A 17,502-nucleotide genomic window follows, 5' to 3' on the forward strand; every position below is an offset into this window, starting at 1 on the left:
ACATGTTGATCTTCCTTTCATACTGACCAGTCAAAAGATGTTTTAGGACAACAGGGGTTATTTAAATCTGTTAATTTTTAGTGTGGTAATGGTGTTATTTTTTTAATAGTTTTTAAAAATAGTTTTAATAGTTTAAAAACTATTAAAGATAAATAGTTTTTATCTTTTAAATAGCTTTTTAAAATAGTATTTATACACTCAAATATTTCTAAGTGAAATGCTGTGATATCTGAGACTTGCTTTAAATAATTCAGGGAGGAAAAAGAAGGGGAAACCACAGTTGAAGTTGGATGATAGATAGGTGGAAGTTTGTTATATTCCTCTATCTGCACCTTTATACACTTGAAAGTTTACAGAATTAAAAGGTTTTTGAAATATTTCTTAAAAGATAGACTGCACAAAAGTATTTACAGTGCACGTGACAAATCATGGCTGAATAAAAAGATCACAGGTCACTTATAGTCTAGCTCATAAACAATATATAGCCAATGGCCATTAAGCAGATGAAAATGTAAAAATATTTCTTATCTATATAATTAGGAAAACTTAGGAAGACTACTAATTTTCAGTGTTGGCAGAGATATGAAGTTGCACAGTATACTCTTGGTGTACTGTAAATTACTACCCAACTTTTTTTTGAAGTGCAGTTTAGTGACTTTTTTTTTAATGTGAAAAGGTACATGGCCTTTGATCCACAAATTCACTTCTATAATTTTTTTGTCCATTAAAAATTGTGGAACAAGTGTACAAAAATATGTGTACAAGGATATTTCTTTCTTCCCTGTTAACAACACTGAAAAACTGGGAATGGTCTTGATATTCAGCACAAGCTCTGTAAAGCCCTATGAGAAGATCTTAAAGTTAGATCTTAGGCTGATTCTTTAAAACAATTGTTGGAAGGATACTCAAAGAACTAAAGGACAATGTGGAGAAAGAAAACAATGTATGAGCAAAATAGAAATATCGGTAAGGAGGTAGAACACCTAAAAAAAATACTCATAAATTCTGGAGTGGAAAATACCATAATTGAAATGAAAAAAAATAATCACTAGAGAAACTTATTGGTAGATTTGAGCAGGCAGAAGGAATAATCAAAGTACTTAAAAATAGGACAGTGGAAAGTATTAAGTAAGAGGAACAGCCAGAGAAAAAGGATGAAAAAAGATAAAGCCTAAGGGACCTCTGTGGACCAACATTCATACTGTGGGCTTCCCAGGAGGAAAAGAGAGAGTATTTGTAGTAACAATGGCTTAAAATGTCCCAAGTTTGATAAAAAGACATGATTATAAATGTCAAGCAGCTCCACAGACTCTTAAGATGAACTCAAAGAGACCTACACTGAGACACATTATAATCAGTCTTTTAAAAGACAAAGACAGAATATTAAAAACAGCAAGAGAGAAGTGACTCATCACATACATAGATACTCAGGTTATCAGCAGACTTCTCATCAGAATTTTGGGGGGCTTGAGGCAGCAGGTCAATATATTCAAAGTGCTAAAAGAAGAAAAACTGTCAACCAAGATCCTTTATCTGGCAAAACTGTCCTTCAGAAGTAAAGGAGAAATTATGAATTCCCTGGTAAATGGAAGCTGTGCCCTGCCCTTTAAGAAATTAGCAAAGGGGTCCTGCAGAGTGAAGTGAAAGGACACTGGAGAGTAACAAAAACCTGTAAGAAGAAATAAAGCTCTCAGTTAAGTTAAATACATGGACAGTTATAAAAGCTGATAGATAGTATTACACCAATGACTTATAACTCCACTTTTTGCTTTGGTTCATGATTTAAGAGATTCATTTTTTTAATTTAAAAGGCAGTGTTTTTGTAACTTTGATTTGTAACCCCACATTATGTTTTCTACGTAATTTAGCAGGTGAATGCATTTACTGGAATTACTAATCTGTTTTAGGATACATAGTGTATAAAGATGTAGTTTTATGACACCAGCAACCAAAAGGAGTGGTGACAACTGTAAAGGAACAGATTTTTGCATGTTCTTGAAGTTAAACAGGTATAAATTCAAATTAGAGTATTACAAGTTTAGGATGTTATGTGTAATCCCCAGGGTAATCACAAAGAAAAAAAATCTTTGGAATATATACAAAAGGAAATGAGGAAGGAATTTAAATATTGTATTATTTTTAAAAAATCAAGTAAACAGTAAAGACAGTAATGTAGGAAATGAGAATCAAAAAGCTATAGGGCATTTAGAAAAACAATGCCCAAATAAAAGTAAATCCCTCTTTGTCAGTAATTTTCTTAAATGTAAATGGATTAAACTCCAATCAAAAGACAAAGATAAACTTTAGATCAAAAGAGTTTGCAAGATACAAAGAACATTGTATACTAATAAAAGTTTCAATATATCAACAAGATATAACAAATATAAAAATGCACCTAATAATAGAGGATCAAAATACATGCAGCAAAAACTTACACAATTGAAGGGAGAAATAAACAGTTCTAAACTAATATTTGGACATTTGGAAATCTCACTCTCAAAAATGGATAGAACAACCAAACAGAAGATAAGTAAAGAAATAAAGAGCATAGTAAACCAATTAGATCTAGCGAACATACAGAGCACTCTACTGGACAACAACAGCGCACACATTTTTCTCAAGTGCTCATGGGACATTTTCTAGGATAGACTATATGTTAAGCCATATAGTAAGTCTCAATAGATTTTAAAAGGTAGATATCATACAAAGTATCTTCTCCCAACAAGCATCATACGGTCAGTCCTACCCAGAGCAATTAGGAAAAAGAAATAGAAAATATCCAAATTGAAAAGAGGGAAGTAAAATGATCTCTTCAGAAATATGATCTCCCGGGGGCTAAGATGGCGTGGGAGTAGGAAGGAGCAGATTCAGCTTCCCTCTGCTCAGGGGAGAAAATCCTGACCGATCTATGGAGTAGAGAATCAAGCAACCAATATACTTCAGCATATGTGAAAATAGAGGACCAAGGATTGTGGTGGAACCAAAAAACCAGACCCTAAGAAGAGTGCTGCAACAAGACAAAAAAGAATAGGTGCAGGTGGTGAACACCAGGATACCCACTGGAAGACAAAACCCAACAACAAAGGAACCACTAACAGATAACAACAGAAGAAGGTGAAGGACCACACAAACCTCAATCCAGGACCTATTTGGAAATACAACTAAACATTAGAGACAGTACCCAATACAAACAACTGAACAAGAGCAAGAGAGAATTCTTTAAACCTCATACACATGGAAGAACCAGCTTCAACACAACCTGCCCTCACCAGCACAACAAAATACAGGACGTGGTGGACAGAGTGACCCTCATTTAACCAGCTGGTGGGAAGGAACCGCCAAAGAAAGACCCAACAACAATCAAAACCCAAAGGCAAACACAAAGCCAACTTAAATGACAGCCCAAGACCAATAAGCTTGGGAGATCAAGGAGACTGCACCACTGAATCTCACAAGTATTCTACCACAGAAGTTCACACTATAAACCCAGAGAGCCAGAACAGATCAATTCTGTTGCTGAGGCTAACAAGAAGAGTCTCACAAATGATGGGAAGACAAAGAAACAATGCCCAAATGAAAGGAAAGGAGGAAGCCTCAGAAAGAATGCTAAATGAAAAAGAGGCAACTCAACTATCAGATACTGAGTTCAAAGCAATGGTTATCAGGAAGCTCAATGAGCTCACAATGAATTACCAGAAACTACAGGGAAACTACAATAAACTCACTGCAAACTATATCAACATGAAAAAGGAAATAGAAACTATCAACAAGGGCCAAGAGGAAATGAACACAATTTCTGAACTGAAGAACAACATAGAAGGAATCAAAAGCAGGATTGATGAAGCAGAAGATCAGACCAGCGAGCTAGAGGACAAAGTAGGAAAAAAACACCCAGAAAGAGCAAGCAAAGAAAAAGAGGCTCAGAAAGAATGAAGAAGGATTAAGAGAAATGCAAGACTATACGAAACATAATAATATCCGTATAATAAGGATACCAGAAAGAGAAGAAGAGGAGCAAGGGATGGAAAACCTATTTGAAGACGTAATGATGGAAAACTTCCCTAATTTGATGAGAGAAAAAGTCACACAAATCCAGGAAACACAGAGAGTCCCAATCAAGAGGAACCCAAAGAGACCCACCTCAAGACACATCATAATTAAAATGGCAAAATTTCAAGACAAAGAGAGAATCTTAAAGGCAGCAAGGGAGAAACAAGAAGTAACATACAAGAGAGCCCCAATAAAGCCAACAGCTGACTTCTCAATGGAAACACTCCAAGCCAGAAGGGAATGGCAAGAAATATTCCAAGTAATGAGAACCAGAGGTCTGCAACCAAGGCTACTTTACCCAGCAAGGCTCTCAGTCAAGATAGAAGGCCAAATAAGAAGCTTCTCAGACAAAAGAAGTCTAAAAGAATATACCTCCACTAAACCAGCGCTGCAAGAGATGCTAAAGGGACTGCTTTAAAGAAAGAAAGGAAAAGAGAGAGTGAGAGAGGAACACATGTACATAAAAGGCAATGAATAAGTACCTATCAATGATAACCTTAAACATAAATGGATTAAATGCTCCAATCAAAAGACATAGAATAGCTGATTGGATAAGAAAACATGACCCACACATATGGTGCCTGCAAGAGACCCACTTGAGGATAAAAGACCTGCACAGGCTGAAAGTGAAGGGCTGGAAACAAATCTTCCAAGCAATAGACAGGGGAAAAAAGCCGGGGTAGCAATACTCATATCTGACAAAATAGACTTCCAAAAAAGGACCATAAAGAGAGACCCAGAAGGTCATTTCATAATACTCAAGGGAAGAATCCACCAAGAAGACATAAATATTGTAAATATATATGCACCCAACATAGGAGCACCCAAATACATAAAGAAAATCTTAGAGGACTTCAAGAAAGATATTGACAGCAACACAATTCTTGTGAGGAATTTTAACACCCCACTATCAAAAATGGACAGATCTTCCAAACAAAATATCAACAAAGATATTGTGGCATTGAACAGTACCTTAGATGAAATGGGCTTTACTGATATATATAGAACCCTCATCCCAAAGAAGATAAATACACATTCTTTTCAAATGTACATGGAACATTTTTAAAGATTGACCACTGATAGGACACAAAACAAGCCTCAACAATTTCAAAAAAATTGAAATCATACCAAGCATTTTCTTGGATCACAAGGGACTGAAGCTAGAAACCAACCCCAAGAAAAAAAAAACCCAAAACACTCAAGATTATGGAGCTTAAATAGCATGCTATTAAACAATGAATAGGTCAAGAGTGATATTAGGGAAGAAATCAAAAGATTTCTGAAACAAATGAAAATGAACTCACAACAACCCAAAACTTATGGGACACAGCCAAGGCAGTCCTGAGAGGGAAGTGCATAGCGATACAGACCCACCTAAAAAAGTTAGAAACATTCCAAACAAACAACCTATCCCTATGTCTACAAGAACTCGAGGAACAACAACAAAGACAGCCCAGAGCAAGCAGAACGAAGGAAATAACCAAGATCAGAGCAAAATTAAATGACATAGAGACTAAAAGCACAGTTCTAAGGATCAGTGAATCCAAGAGCTGGTTCTTTGAAAAGATAAACAAAATCGACAAGCCTTTAAGCAGACTCATCAAGAAAAAAAGAGAGAAGACCCAAATAAACACAATCAGAAATGAAAGAGGAGAGATTACAGCAGGTACCACAGAAATACAAAGGATTGTAAGAAATTACTACAAAGAACTGTATGCCAAGAAATTTGAAAACCTAGGTGAAATGGACAAATTTCTAGAAAAATATAATCTTCCAAAACTCAATAAAATGGAAGCAGAAAGCCTGAACAAACCAATAACAGCAAAAGAAATTGAAGCAGTAATCAAAAAACTCCCAACACACAAAAGCCCTGGACCAGATGGTTCCACAGGATCATTCTACAAAGCATTTAAGGAAGAACTAACCCCTATCCTTCACAGACTATTTCAAAAATTCCAAAAAGATGGAAGACTCCCAAACTCTTTTTATGAGGCCAACATCATCCTAATTCCAAAACCAGATAAAGACACAACAAAGAAAGAAAACTTCAGACCAATATCGCTGATGAACATTGATGCTGAAATCCTCAACAAAATACTGGCAAACCACATCCAGCAGTACATTAAAAAGATCATACACCATGACCAAGTGGGATTCATTCCAGGGATGCAAGGATGGTTCAATATTCACAAATCAGTAAATGTCATACATCACATAAACAAAAGCAAAGACAAAAACCACATGATCATATCAATAGATGCAGAAAAAGCATTTGGTAAGGTACAGCACCCATTTATGGTAACACTCGGCAAAGTGGGAATAGAGGGAGCATTCCTCAACATAATAAAAGCCATATATGAAAGACCTTCAGCCAACATCATACTCAATGGGCAAAAATTAAAATCTTTTCCACTAAGATCAGGAACAAGACAAGGCTGTCCACTTTTACCACTTCTATTCAATACAGTACTGGAAGTTTTAGCCACAGTGATCAGACAGGAAAAAGAAGTAAAAGGCATCCAAATCGGAAAGGAGGAAACAAAACTGTCACTGTTTGCAGATGACATGATAGTGTACATAGAAAATCCTATAGACTCCACCAAAAAACTGCTTGACCTAATAAATGAATTTGGCAAAACAGGGGGATACAAAGTCAATATCCAGAAATCAAAGGCATTGCTATACACCAACAATGAAACAGCAGAAGCAGAAATCAAGAAAGAAATCCCATTTGAAATAGCAAAAAGAAAAATAAAATACCTAGGAATAAACCTAACCAAAGAGGTAAAAGACCTGTATTCAGAAAACTACATAACACTGAGGAAAGAAATCAAGGAAGACACAAACAAATGGAAGCATATACTGTGTTCGTGGATTGGAAGAATTAATATCATCAAAATGTCCATACTACCAAAAGCAATTTACACATTCAATGCAATACCTATTAAAGTACCAATGGCTTATTTCACAGACATAGAACAAACAATTCAAAAATTTATATGGAATCATAAACGACCCCGAATAGCTGCTGCAATTTTGAGAAAGAAGAGTAAAGTAGGAGGGATCACAATACCTGACACTAAACTATACTACAAGGCCACTGTAATCAAAACAGCCTGGTACTGGCATTAAAACAGGCACATGAACCAATGGAACAGAACAGAGAGCCCAGAAATAAACCCAAGTCCCTAAGGTCAATTAATATTTGACAAAGGAAGCAGCAGCATAAGATGGAATAAAAATAGCCTCTTCAACAAATGGTGTTGGAAGAACTGGACAGCTATGTGCAAAAAAAATGAAACTCGAGCACCAACTTACACCTTATACAAAAATAAATTCAAGGTGGATAAAAGACTTAAATATAAACTGTGACACCATTAAAGTCCTAGAAGAGAACATAGGTAGGAAAATCTCAGATATTTCATGCAAAAACTTTTTTACTGACATGTCTCCTAGAGCAAGGGACATAAAGGAAAGAATAAATAAATGGGACCTCATCAAAATAAAAAGCTTTTGCACAGCTAAAGAAAACAGTATCAAAATAAAAAGAGAACCAACTGTATGGGAAAACATATTTGCCAATGATACCTCAGATAAGGGTTTAATCTCCAAAATATACAAAGAACTTACACAACTCCACTCTAAGAGGACAAGTAACCCAATTAAAAAATGGGCAAAGGACTTGAACAGACACTTCTCCAAGGAGGACATACAGAAAATCCAAAGACGTGAAATGATGTTCAATATCTAGCTATCAGAGAGATGCAAATTAAAACCATAATGAGATACCACTTCACACCAGTCAGAATGGCCATCATAAACAAAGCAACAAACAACAAGTGTTGGAGAGGTTGTGGAGAATATGGGACCCTAGTGCACTGTTGGTGGGACTGCAGACTGGTACAACCACTATGGAAAGCAGTATGGAACTTCCTCAGAAAACTGAAAATGGATCTGCCTTTTGACCCTGCAATTCCACTGCTGGGACTCTATCCTAAGAACACTAAAACACTAATACAAAAGAACCTTTGCACCCGATGTTCATAGCAGCACAATTTACAATAGCTAGGTGCTAGAAGCAACCCAGATGCCCTTCAGTAAATGAATGGATGAAAAAACTGTGGTACATTTACACAATGGAATTCTATGCAGCAGAAAGAAAGAAGGAGCTCCTACCCTTTGCCACAGCATGGATGGAGCTGGAAAGCATTATGCTAAGTGAAACAAGCCAGGCAGTGAAAGACAAATATCATATGATCTCACCTTTAACAGGAGCCTAAACAACAAAACAAAGAGACAAGCAAAATATAACCAAATACACTGAAATAAGGGACAGACTGACAGTGACCAGAGAGAAGAGAAGAGGGAATTTCAGGGGAGAATGGAAAGGTTTACAGGAACAAATTTAAAGGACACATGGACAAAAGCTAGGGGGAGGGTGGTAATGGGAGGGAAGTGGGGAGGGTTGGGTGGGTGGGCTGGAATGGGAGTAAAAGGGAGAAAACTGTACTTGAACAATGATTAAAATAAAATTTTAAAAATAATAAAATTAAATTTAAAAAAAAGAAAGAAAAAAAAGAAATATGGTCTCCCCACAAGATATATATATAGCTACAAGGGAAAAAAATAGTAACTTGACAGTGGAGAAACCAAGCAGACAGCACCTTAACCCAGCCATTGAAATAAATATCACCAACACTGATGACAAGTGGGCAGCACATTCCCTCTCATAAGATGTACTGAGAAGGACTCGGCATCACTTCTCAGCCATTCTTTCACCAAATGTATATCAGGAACATTTTGATTAGATAACAGAAACCCAAAAATGAGGAGCATTTCACAAAATAACTGATCTTTAAAATGACTTTCAGAAATATCAAAGTCGCCCTGGCTGGTGTAGCTCAGTGGATTGAGCGCGGGCCTGTGAACCAGAGGGTCACGGTTTGATTCCCAGTCTAGGGCACATGCCTGGGTTGCAGGCCAGGTCCCCAGCAGGGGGAGTGGGAGAGGCAACCACACATTGATGTTTCTCTCCCTCCTTCCCTTCCCATCTAAAAATAAATAAATGAAATCTTTTTAAAGAAAAACAAATGTCAGAGTCATGAAAGGGAAGACTGAAGCTCTGTTCCAGATTAAAGATCAAAGAGACATGACAGCTAAATGCAACATTTCGTTCTAGGTTGCATTCTAAGCTAGTTGGATTTTTCTTTCTTTTTTTTTTTTTCTTTTTTTTTTCTGGTTATAAAGTACATTTGTGGAGTAATTGGTAAAATTTCAATAAACTTACATATTGTATAATATTACTGTGTTGTTAATTGCCTGATTTTGACAATTATACTGTAGTTATTTACATAAGAAAATTTTCTTGTTTTCAGCAAATAGATAAATTATTTCAGGATACAGGGGTATTGTGAGCAACTCATTCTCAAATAGTTCAGAAAATAATAAGAGATAAGTCCAATATAATAAAATATTAACATTTGGGAAATCTGTGAATTCTTTGTACTATTTTTGCAACTGTTCTTTATGGATGAATTGTTTAAGAATGAAATGTTAAACAGTTAATGTAAACAAAGAATGAGGTTGATGTAAATATTCTCTCATTGAAAAGTACTTACAGTATTATTGTCGAGGTACAAAAGCAAAAGTCAAAAATTGGATGTACAGTCTGTTTCCATTTTGTAAATCGTGGATGTATGGATGCATATGCATAGAAATAATCTGTTACTAGTGTTTATCTTTAGGAGTGAGAAATTATAAATTTCTATAATATTTTAATTTTTATAACAACAAGTATATATTGCAGTAATAAAAACAAGTACATATTTTAATCAAAAAGAATAAAAATATTTGTCCAAAGGAAATTTGAAAAAGCCTGACTAAAATGCTGACCCATTTTCTTGATATAATTACAGCACAGCCCTCAACTCAGTAGTCCCATTATTTCACCAGCTCAGTCGCCAGCACCAGCTCAGCTGTCCACCCTGAAAACTGTTCGTCCTTCTGGACCACCACTTTCCATCATACCCCAGTTTTCTAGACCTTTTATCCCTGGGCAAGGTAAGTGTGCACAAAACTAGCACAGCCTCAGAGAATTTTAAGACATCCATGCCAATAACTTTGTGATTTACCTTGCTATGGCTACCTTTTAGTTTCCCGCAGGACTACATTTTCACCTCCATCCAGGCATATCTGTTTATTACCATAAACTCTCCTGACCTTAATGTTTCATCACTAATTAAAATTACTAATTTACTAATTACTTACATTCAGTAGTTACTTACAGGACAAAATTAAATCGTTTTAACTTAATTATCCTTAGACTCCATTCCTCCATAGTAGTAATAAGCAATTTCTGTATTTGTTTTATATTTCTAATTTCTATATTAGAGTAATATATCAAAAGTTTATTCAAAAAATGTTCTCAACAAACATTTATTGAGGACTTACTGTGTTCCTAATGTACAAAAATAAATAAGATGATGTCTTTTTTAAAAAATGTCTTTTACGCCCTGGCTGATGTAGCTCAGTGGGTGTAGCCCAGTGGATTAAGTACAGGCTGCAAACCAGAGGCTGCCTGGTTCAATGCCCAGTCAGGGTACATGCCTGGGTTGCCTGCCAGGTTCCCAGTAAGGGGTGGGTGAGAGGCAACCTATTTATTTTTTAGAAAGACAAGAAGGGAGAGAGAAATAGAGGGAGACAACCATCAGTTGGTTACCTCACACACACTCAGCTGGGGACCTGGCCCACAACCCAGGCATGTGCCCTGACTCAGAATCGAACTGGCAACCTTTTGGTTCGCAGTCCAGCACTCAGTCCACTGAGCCAAGCCAGCTAGGGCTGAGATGAAGTCTTTATCCTCATCAATCCTCAGTTTAGTTGGAGGAACAGACACACAAGCAATTATTATAAAATAATATGGAAACTGCCCTGACTGCTGTGGCTCAATGGATTGAGCAACTGACCTGTGAACCAAGAGGTCACTGGTTTGATTTCCAGGCAGGAGGCACACCTCTGCTGCTGTCCAGATCCCCAGTTTGGGGTGAGCAGGAGACAACTGAGATCCATGTATCTCTCACACATTGATGTTTCTCTCCCTCCCTTTCTCTCTCTCTAAAAGTAAATAAATAAAATCTTCTAAAATAATATAGAAATCATTCATTTTATCTCTTGAAATTTATTGTAAGGATAAATGCCCACAATCAATGCGAAAAACCAATTTATGCATAGAAATTTTGTGGTGGAGGATTTATCTTTTTTATTTTATTTTTTATTATATTTTATTGTTTATGCTATTACAGTTATCCCCACTTTTTCCCTCTTTGCCCACCTCTACCTTATTGCTCGCCCCCATCTCAGACAATCCCCCACACCATTGTTTGTGTCTATGGGTCATGCATATATGTTCTTTGACTAATCCCTTCCCTTCTTTCATCCAGTCTCCCCCACTCCCTGATAACTGTCAGTCTGTTCCATGTATCCATGCCTGTGTTTCTGTTTTTTCATTAGTTTATTATGTTCATTAGATTCCAAATAGAAGTGAGATAATATAATATTTGTCTTTCACTGACTGGCTTATTTCACTTAGCATAAGAGTCTCCGGGTCCATCAGTACTGGTTAATTAGATTATATCCATATAAACTGTCCCAAAAAGGAAAATTTCAAAACAACCTAAATGTCCATCAGTAAGTGTTAATTAGATTATAGTATATCCATAGAAGGAATGCTATGCAGTTATCTAAAAATCATGTTTTACATGTTTAGAGTATTGTGAATGATTTGAAAAAATAAGTTACATGGAAATTTCAAAAAAGAGGACGTCCAATAAGCTTTTGAAAAGATGTTCAACGTCATTATTCATGGGAGAAAGTAATATTAAAATCTGACTGAAATATCACTTGGCCCCCACTAGAATGGCTATAATAAAAAAGACAACACTGAATGTTGGTGAAGATACAGAGCAACTAAAATTCTCACACATTGTTGTGGGAGTGTAAAATGATCAAAACCACTTTGAGAAAAGATTTGACAGTTTCCTACAATGTAGCTATTGCACTCCTAGGTGTATTTACTCAAGAGAAGTAAAAACTTGTCTATGTAGACTTGTACAAGAACATTTACAGCTATCTGTAATAGTCCAAACCCAACAGACCCAAATGTCCACCAGTGGAGACTAGATAAACAAATTGTAGTGTATCCTTACAATGGAATACTGCTCAACAATGAAAATAAGCAAAGCAAATTACTCAAAATTTGTGCAACAGCATGGAAGAAGCTCAAGTTTTTTTTATTAAGCAAAAAAACTAACCAGATGCACAAAAAAGACATACTATATGATGGTAATTATATGAGGTCCCACTACAGGCAAACTAAATTATGATGTTAGAAATCAGATAATGATATGGATGGGATATGGAGTTCACTGGAAATGAACTTGAGGGGACTTTTCAGGAAATGGAAATCTGTATTTTCTTTTTTAGGTCATGATTACATGGACTTTTACTAAAGATGTGTGTTTTATGTTAATTATTTCTCAATTTTTAAAAAAGTTATAAAATACATATACATGTGTGAGTCCACATGTAGGTCAAAGACTGAAAAAGATAAACATCAAAATGTTGAAAATGATTGAATTACTAAGGTGGTTTTTATTTTCTTCTTTATGTAATACCCTATTTCCAGATTTTCTTCAAAGCCAATTACTTTAATCTAGAAAAATAAAGCATGTCATAAGAAATAAATTGAAACAGCATGTGGGTTGAAAACTATGTGGCAATATGGTAATATCAAGATGTCTGGTCTACCATGAATGCCCCAAGAAGACCGCATAGCATGGCCTGTAAGGAGGGGTCTTCAGCTACTGCTGGCTGCAGTTTCACCTCCATATTTGAAAAGAATACTGCTCTGTTGGCCTGAACTTCACTCTGACTCTATTGCAGCTGTTTTTTATGTATCTTCACAATTCACGTGTGCATGTCTGATCTCAGTGCTAAGCCTCTGGCATATCTGCCCTTCAAGTAGTGCAAGTATGTCATGGCTGTGTTCTGCCAGGGAGCACATCTTCACAGTGTTCATTAGCACAGAGCACCATAGAGTGGTAGAAGTGCACACCTTGCTTCTCTCTATTATGAAGGTGTCAAGAGAAAGGGGATGTATCACTTCCTGAAGATGCTTTCCAGGACCTACCTATAACCCTCTTCCAAACACAGAATGTGCTAAATTTAGGGACTTGTGGTTAAAATAAAATGAGAATATAACAAATGAAAGCATTCTTCTCCAGGACAAGTTTTTTGCCATCAACATTTATTAAGCCCCTTTCATGTGATGACTTCAGGTATTCCTGAGTAAAAGAAAATAATTGGAGGATCTTCATTCTGATTACCCCAGACTTGTTGATTTAGAGAGAGGATACTTGCTCGTGAATAACACAGGAACTGTGTCACTCTGGCCCTGGTTGCATGGCTCACTTGGTTAGAGTCCCTCCTATACACCAAAATGTTGTGGGTTCAATTCCCAGTCAGGGCACATACCTAGGTTGCGGGTTCAGCATTCATTCAGGGGGCACAGGAGGCAACTGATCGATGTTTTGCTCTCATAGCACTGTTTTCTCTCTCTCTCCCCTGCCCCACCTCTCCCACCCCCACCCTCCCCCTCCTCTCTCTAAAATCAATAAACATCCTCAGGTGACCATTAAAACAATAAAATGAATTTTTTAAAAAGAACTGTGCCACTCTTTATAAGCAAGTCAAAATTATAAATACAAACTTTTATTTAAAGGAAGCTTACAATGTAAATTTATACCTATTGATTAAAGCTAAAAATGTTTGTATGTGTATATGTAAATATATACATGCATATATTTATAGTAGTTAATAGTGAGTTTGGGGAGCTCGAGAACTTACTGTTTTTTCAGGGCCTTTTTTTCCCCCTGAAATGTAAGTTATGTTCATTTTTAATCCTCAGAGAAAATGTGGATTTTAGTATCTCAAGTAGTTGGAGAAGGTATTACAGTTATTTTGGTGTGTTTCGTATGAATGTTAAGGTATATAGAGAAGTTTCTTCTCACCCTATCCCCTGTTGACCCAGTTCCCACTACTTACCTGCCTTCTTAACCACTGTTGCTAGTCCTTAGTCTTTTGAGAAGTTTACCCCAACTCTGTAAGGTGTATTTGAAACTTTTAATTCTTTTTAAAAATATGTCAATACCTACTCAACAGAGTCAATTTAGTAAAGTCTAGGAAGAACTTATAACTGAGTAGAGAAAAATGTAAAATTGTTTCCATTGACTTTCAGGAGATGCCAGGTATCCATTACTTGGCCAACCACTGCAGTACAATCCTCCTGCTGTTCTGCATGGACACATTTCCACCCAACAGGTGAGGAGGCCAGCCGCCTGACCACCCAGACTGCGCTGGCAGAACATCACACTTCTGTTGCTGCAGGTGGGCTGCCGTGGGCCCTCCTGCTGGCACTGCACAGGGAGAGCTCTGTGCCTCACCAGTTGATTTCTCACTGTTGTCACTGACCCCACCAAGAGCAGAGCAAAGGAGAAGGTGGGGACTGCTTGGATGAGCAAGTAATTCAGTTGTACTCTCCAAAAATGGATGATGGCTGGGTGTTAGGGCACCCTTGCTTATGAAAGACCAGCAAGTGACTGGTCATAGTGTGGGACAGGAGTGCCATTGCCACAAAGGCGGAATTCAAAAGGCCTGGGATTGAAGTTTTTCTGCTGAAATACAAAACCCAGACTGAGTATGGTTAGGTGTTAAGTGTTTAAATATTACAAACACATTTTTCAGCATTATTAACCCTGTTTCTCATCTGTCTGCGGGTTTTCAGGGTCAGTCTGGCAACAGGCATGGAAACCGAGGAAGGAAACAAGCTAAAAAAGCTGCATCCACTGACTTTGGTGCAGGAGAAGCAGGTGTGTTCCTGAGCGGCAACTCAGTAGGGTTCTACCAACTGTTGACCAGTTTATCAGTCTTTAAAACTATACCATGGCACCGAAATGGGTACTCCTCTTCCTAGAGTCCTGCAAAAAGTCATAGAAAATAATGCCATCTATAATGTAGGGTGCTTTAATATGTTCTTGTAATGCTATTTCATTTCAGGTTTGAGTATATAGTAAGATACAGGTTGGGTTTAGGAGGGGTGAAGACACCAAAGGGAAAAGTTACAGGAATAGGACCCTATTCTTTGAGAAAGGAAGTAGTCCTTACACCCCATACAGAGGTGGTCTGAATGAACAAATATACCACCTTTCTGTGGCAAAGTGCTTTCAAGTATTTATTGAACTTTCTACTCACCTTCCTTGGGGTGGTTAGGGCAAGTACTATTATCTTTATTTTACAGTGGGAATGTGAACTTTAGGAAATTGCCCCAAATCACATGCCTTACCCTGGCCAGTACAGCTCAGTTGGTTGGAGCATTATCCCATAACCAAAAGGTTGTGGGTTCGATCCCCAGTCAGGGAACATACAGGAGGGCAACCAATCCATATTTCCCACATCAGTGTTTCTCTCTGTCCTTTTTTGTCCTCCTAAAAGCAAAGAAAAAATGTCCTGAAGTGAGGATAAAACAATTAAGTTAAAATTTTTAAAAATCACACACTTTATTTAGAGAAGCTGCTGTACAATGCTGTCTTTTGAATGTGCCCCTATCAGGGAAGACTGAAGTGGATAGTCTAGTACCATTAGCTCTACACCCCTTGCCTAGGGATAAGAATAATTTAAAAGATGGCCATAACAATTATAATTTTGTGGATTTGAATGGTTTTAGAAAATTTTGTTCATTTTCTACATCATATTTGGGTCCGTGGTACTTTTTGGTCCCTCTTCAGTAACAAGGATTATTAATTCTACACCTTTTCATTCTAGTTGTTGGGAAAGTCTTGGAAATTACTGAACTACCAGATGGAATAACTCGCATGGAAGCTGAGAAGCTTTTTGGGGAACTCTTTAAAATTGGCGCCAAGATACGGTGGCTGCGGGACCCCCAGTCCCAGCCACGTCGTCACCCCCTCTGCTGTGGCAGTGGGGACAGCACTGTCAATTCTGAACGCTCTAAACCCAGTGACTTGGCCTCCACATACACGGTCTTAGCCACATTCCCTTCCATTTCAGCTGCACAGAATGCATTGAAGAAACAAATTAACTCAGTTAACAAATTTAAACTGAGAACAAGCAAGAAGCACTATGACTTTCATGTTTTGGAAAGGGCAAGTTCTCAGTAACAGAACCACCTTGGACCCTTGGCCTTTATGGTTCCCCTGTCCTCTCCCATCTTTAATTGGCTTGGTACTTGGAGCTTCTGTTAATATGATAGAGATTCCTAGGATGTGTGGTCATGGCACTGACAGCTTTTAAAGACAGGCCAATGTTCCAGCAAAGGGGAAAAAATACACACCCCATACGACTGTAGGAATCCACATCGGAATGATACAGAGTTAGCAGCTTTTTCTGAGGAAATGCTGTTTAAATGCCTCCTAACTTTTATAGTTATTTTGTTTTATATTTCTGAATTCTTGTATCAGATCCAAAGCTCTATTGTACAGCAAATTCTTAAAAATTATTACAATCAGTTGCAACCTGTATTTCTTTTTTTGCAGCCAGCACAGTGTGATCCAACATAAAATTTGGGGGAAAAAGAATACAGGAGTAGAATAACCAAGTCAGAACCATGTGCTGTCTTTTCAAGGGGCTGAAGGGTGACCAAGGAGAACCCACAAATAGATTACTCTTCCCCTGTGTCTCTGAACACAGAAACAATTTCCAGAAAATACAGAATTCCTTCATTGGGTTCTTTCCTCATTTGTTTAGGCAGTATGACCATTTAGTGTAAATTAAATTATGTTATCTTTAAGGCCTCTTAATCAAACCACTTAAAACTCAAAGGGGAATAGGAATCATTCTAGGCAGGAAAATACTTCCACGTTTTTTAAATGTCCTTCCAATAACTAAATGCCACTTGTTTGCATTTCCCTCCTTGTGGCTGTTCGGTCACCTAAGTAAATGCATTTGATGAGTGCTGGAAACTTCTTAGGCAGTTTAAAATTTGTTTTCATTGTTTGCAGCAGATCACTGGACATCAAAGATTCATTGCACTTATGAACAAGAAACCTTTTTTTCAATTTCTGTGTAATTTGAAAGGCTGTACAATGTGTGCTGATACAAGCCTTTTTTCAGTTCAAGAGAATAAATGTTTACAAATATATACCCACTTTGTCTTTTGTAAATTAAAATCACTTTTTTAATGAATGTAAGTATTAAAGACTTAACCTGTCCTAAAGATTTCAGTTTCAAACTTAGAAAAAGATGAAGACAGTAAATCCCTCATCTTTTTTTTCCTTATTTATTTATTTATTTATTTATTTATTTTTAATTAGATTTATTGGGGTGACATTGGTTAATACAATTATATAGGTGTCAGGGGTACAATTCAATAATACCTCA

At 37.0% G+C, this 17,502-nt stretch overlaps 1 protein-coding gene across 13 annotated transcripts in view; it reads left to right on the forward strand.

Moving 5' to 3' along the window:
• The window catches only part of R3HDM1 (R3H domain containing 1), a 217,335-nt gene extending 200,070 nt beyond the window's left edge, over nucleotides 1–17,265 (forward strand). For 12 of the 13 annotated variants that reach the window (XM_036023664.1, XM_028511033.1, XM_036023669.1 and 9 more), the window contains 4 exons: nucleotides 9,966–10,110; nucleotides 14,345–14,427; nucleotides 14,891–14,975; nucleotides 15,928–17,265. In XM_036023664.1, coding sequence (XP_035879557.1) covers nucleotides 9,966–10,110; nucleotides 14,345–14,427; nucleotides 14,891–14,975; nucleotides 15,928–16,283 — 669 coding nt within the window. In that variant the 3' untranslated portion in view covers nucleotides 16,284–17,265. The remainder of the gene's footprint in view (nucleotides 1–9,965; nucleotides 10,111–14,344; nucleotides 14,428–14,890; nucleotides 14,976–15,927) is intronic. The other variant, XM_036023674.1, reaches the window with a different exon arrangement.
• The last annotated feature ends 237 nt before the right edge of the window (nucleotides 17,266–17,502 follow it).

Source organism: Phyllostomus discolor, chromosome 4 (assembly GCF_004126475.2).
Source record: "Phyllostomus discolor isolate MPI-MPIP mPhyDis1 chromosome 4, mPhyDis1.pri.v3, whole genome shotgun sequence".
Classification (NCBI taxonomy): domain Eukaryota; kingdom Metazoa; phylum Chordata; class Mammalia; order Chiroptera; family Phyllostomidae; genus Phyllostomus; species Phyllostomus discolor.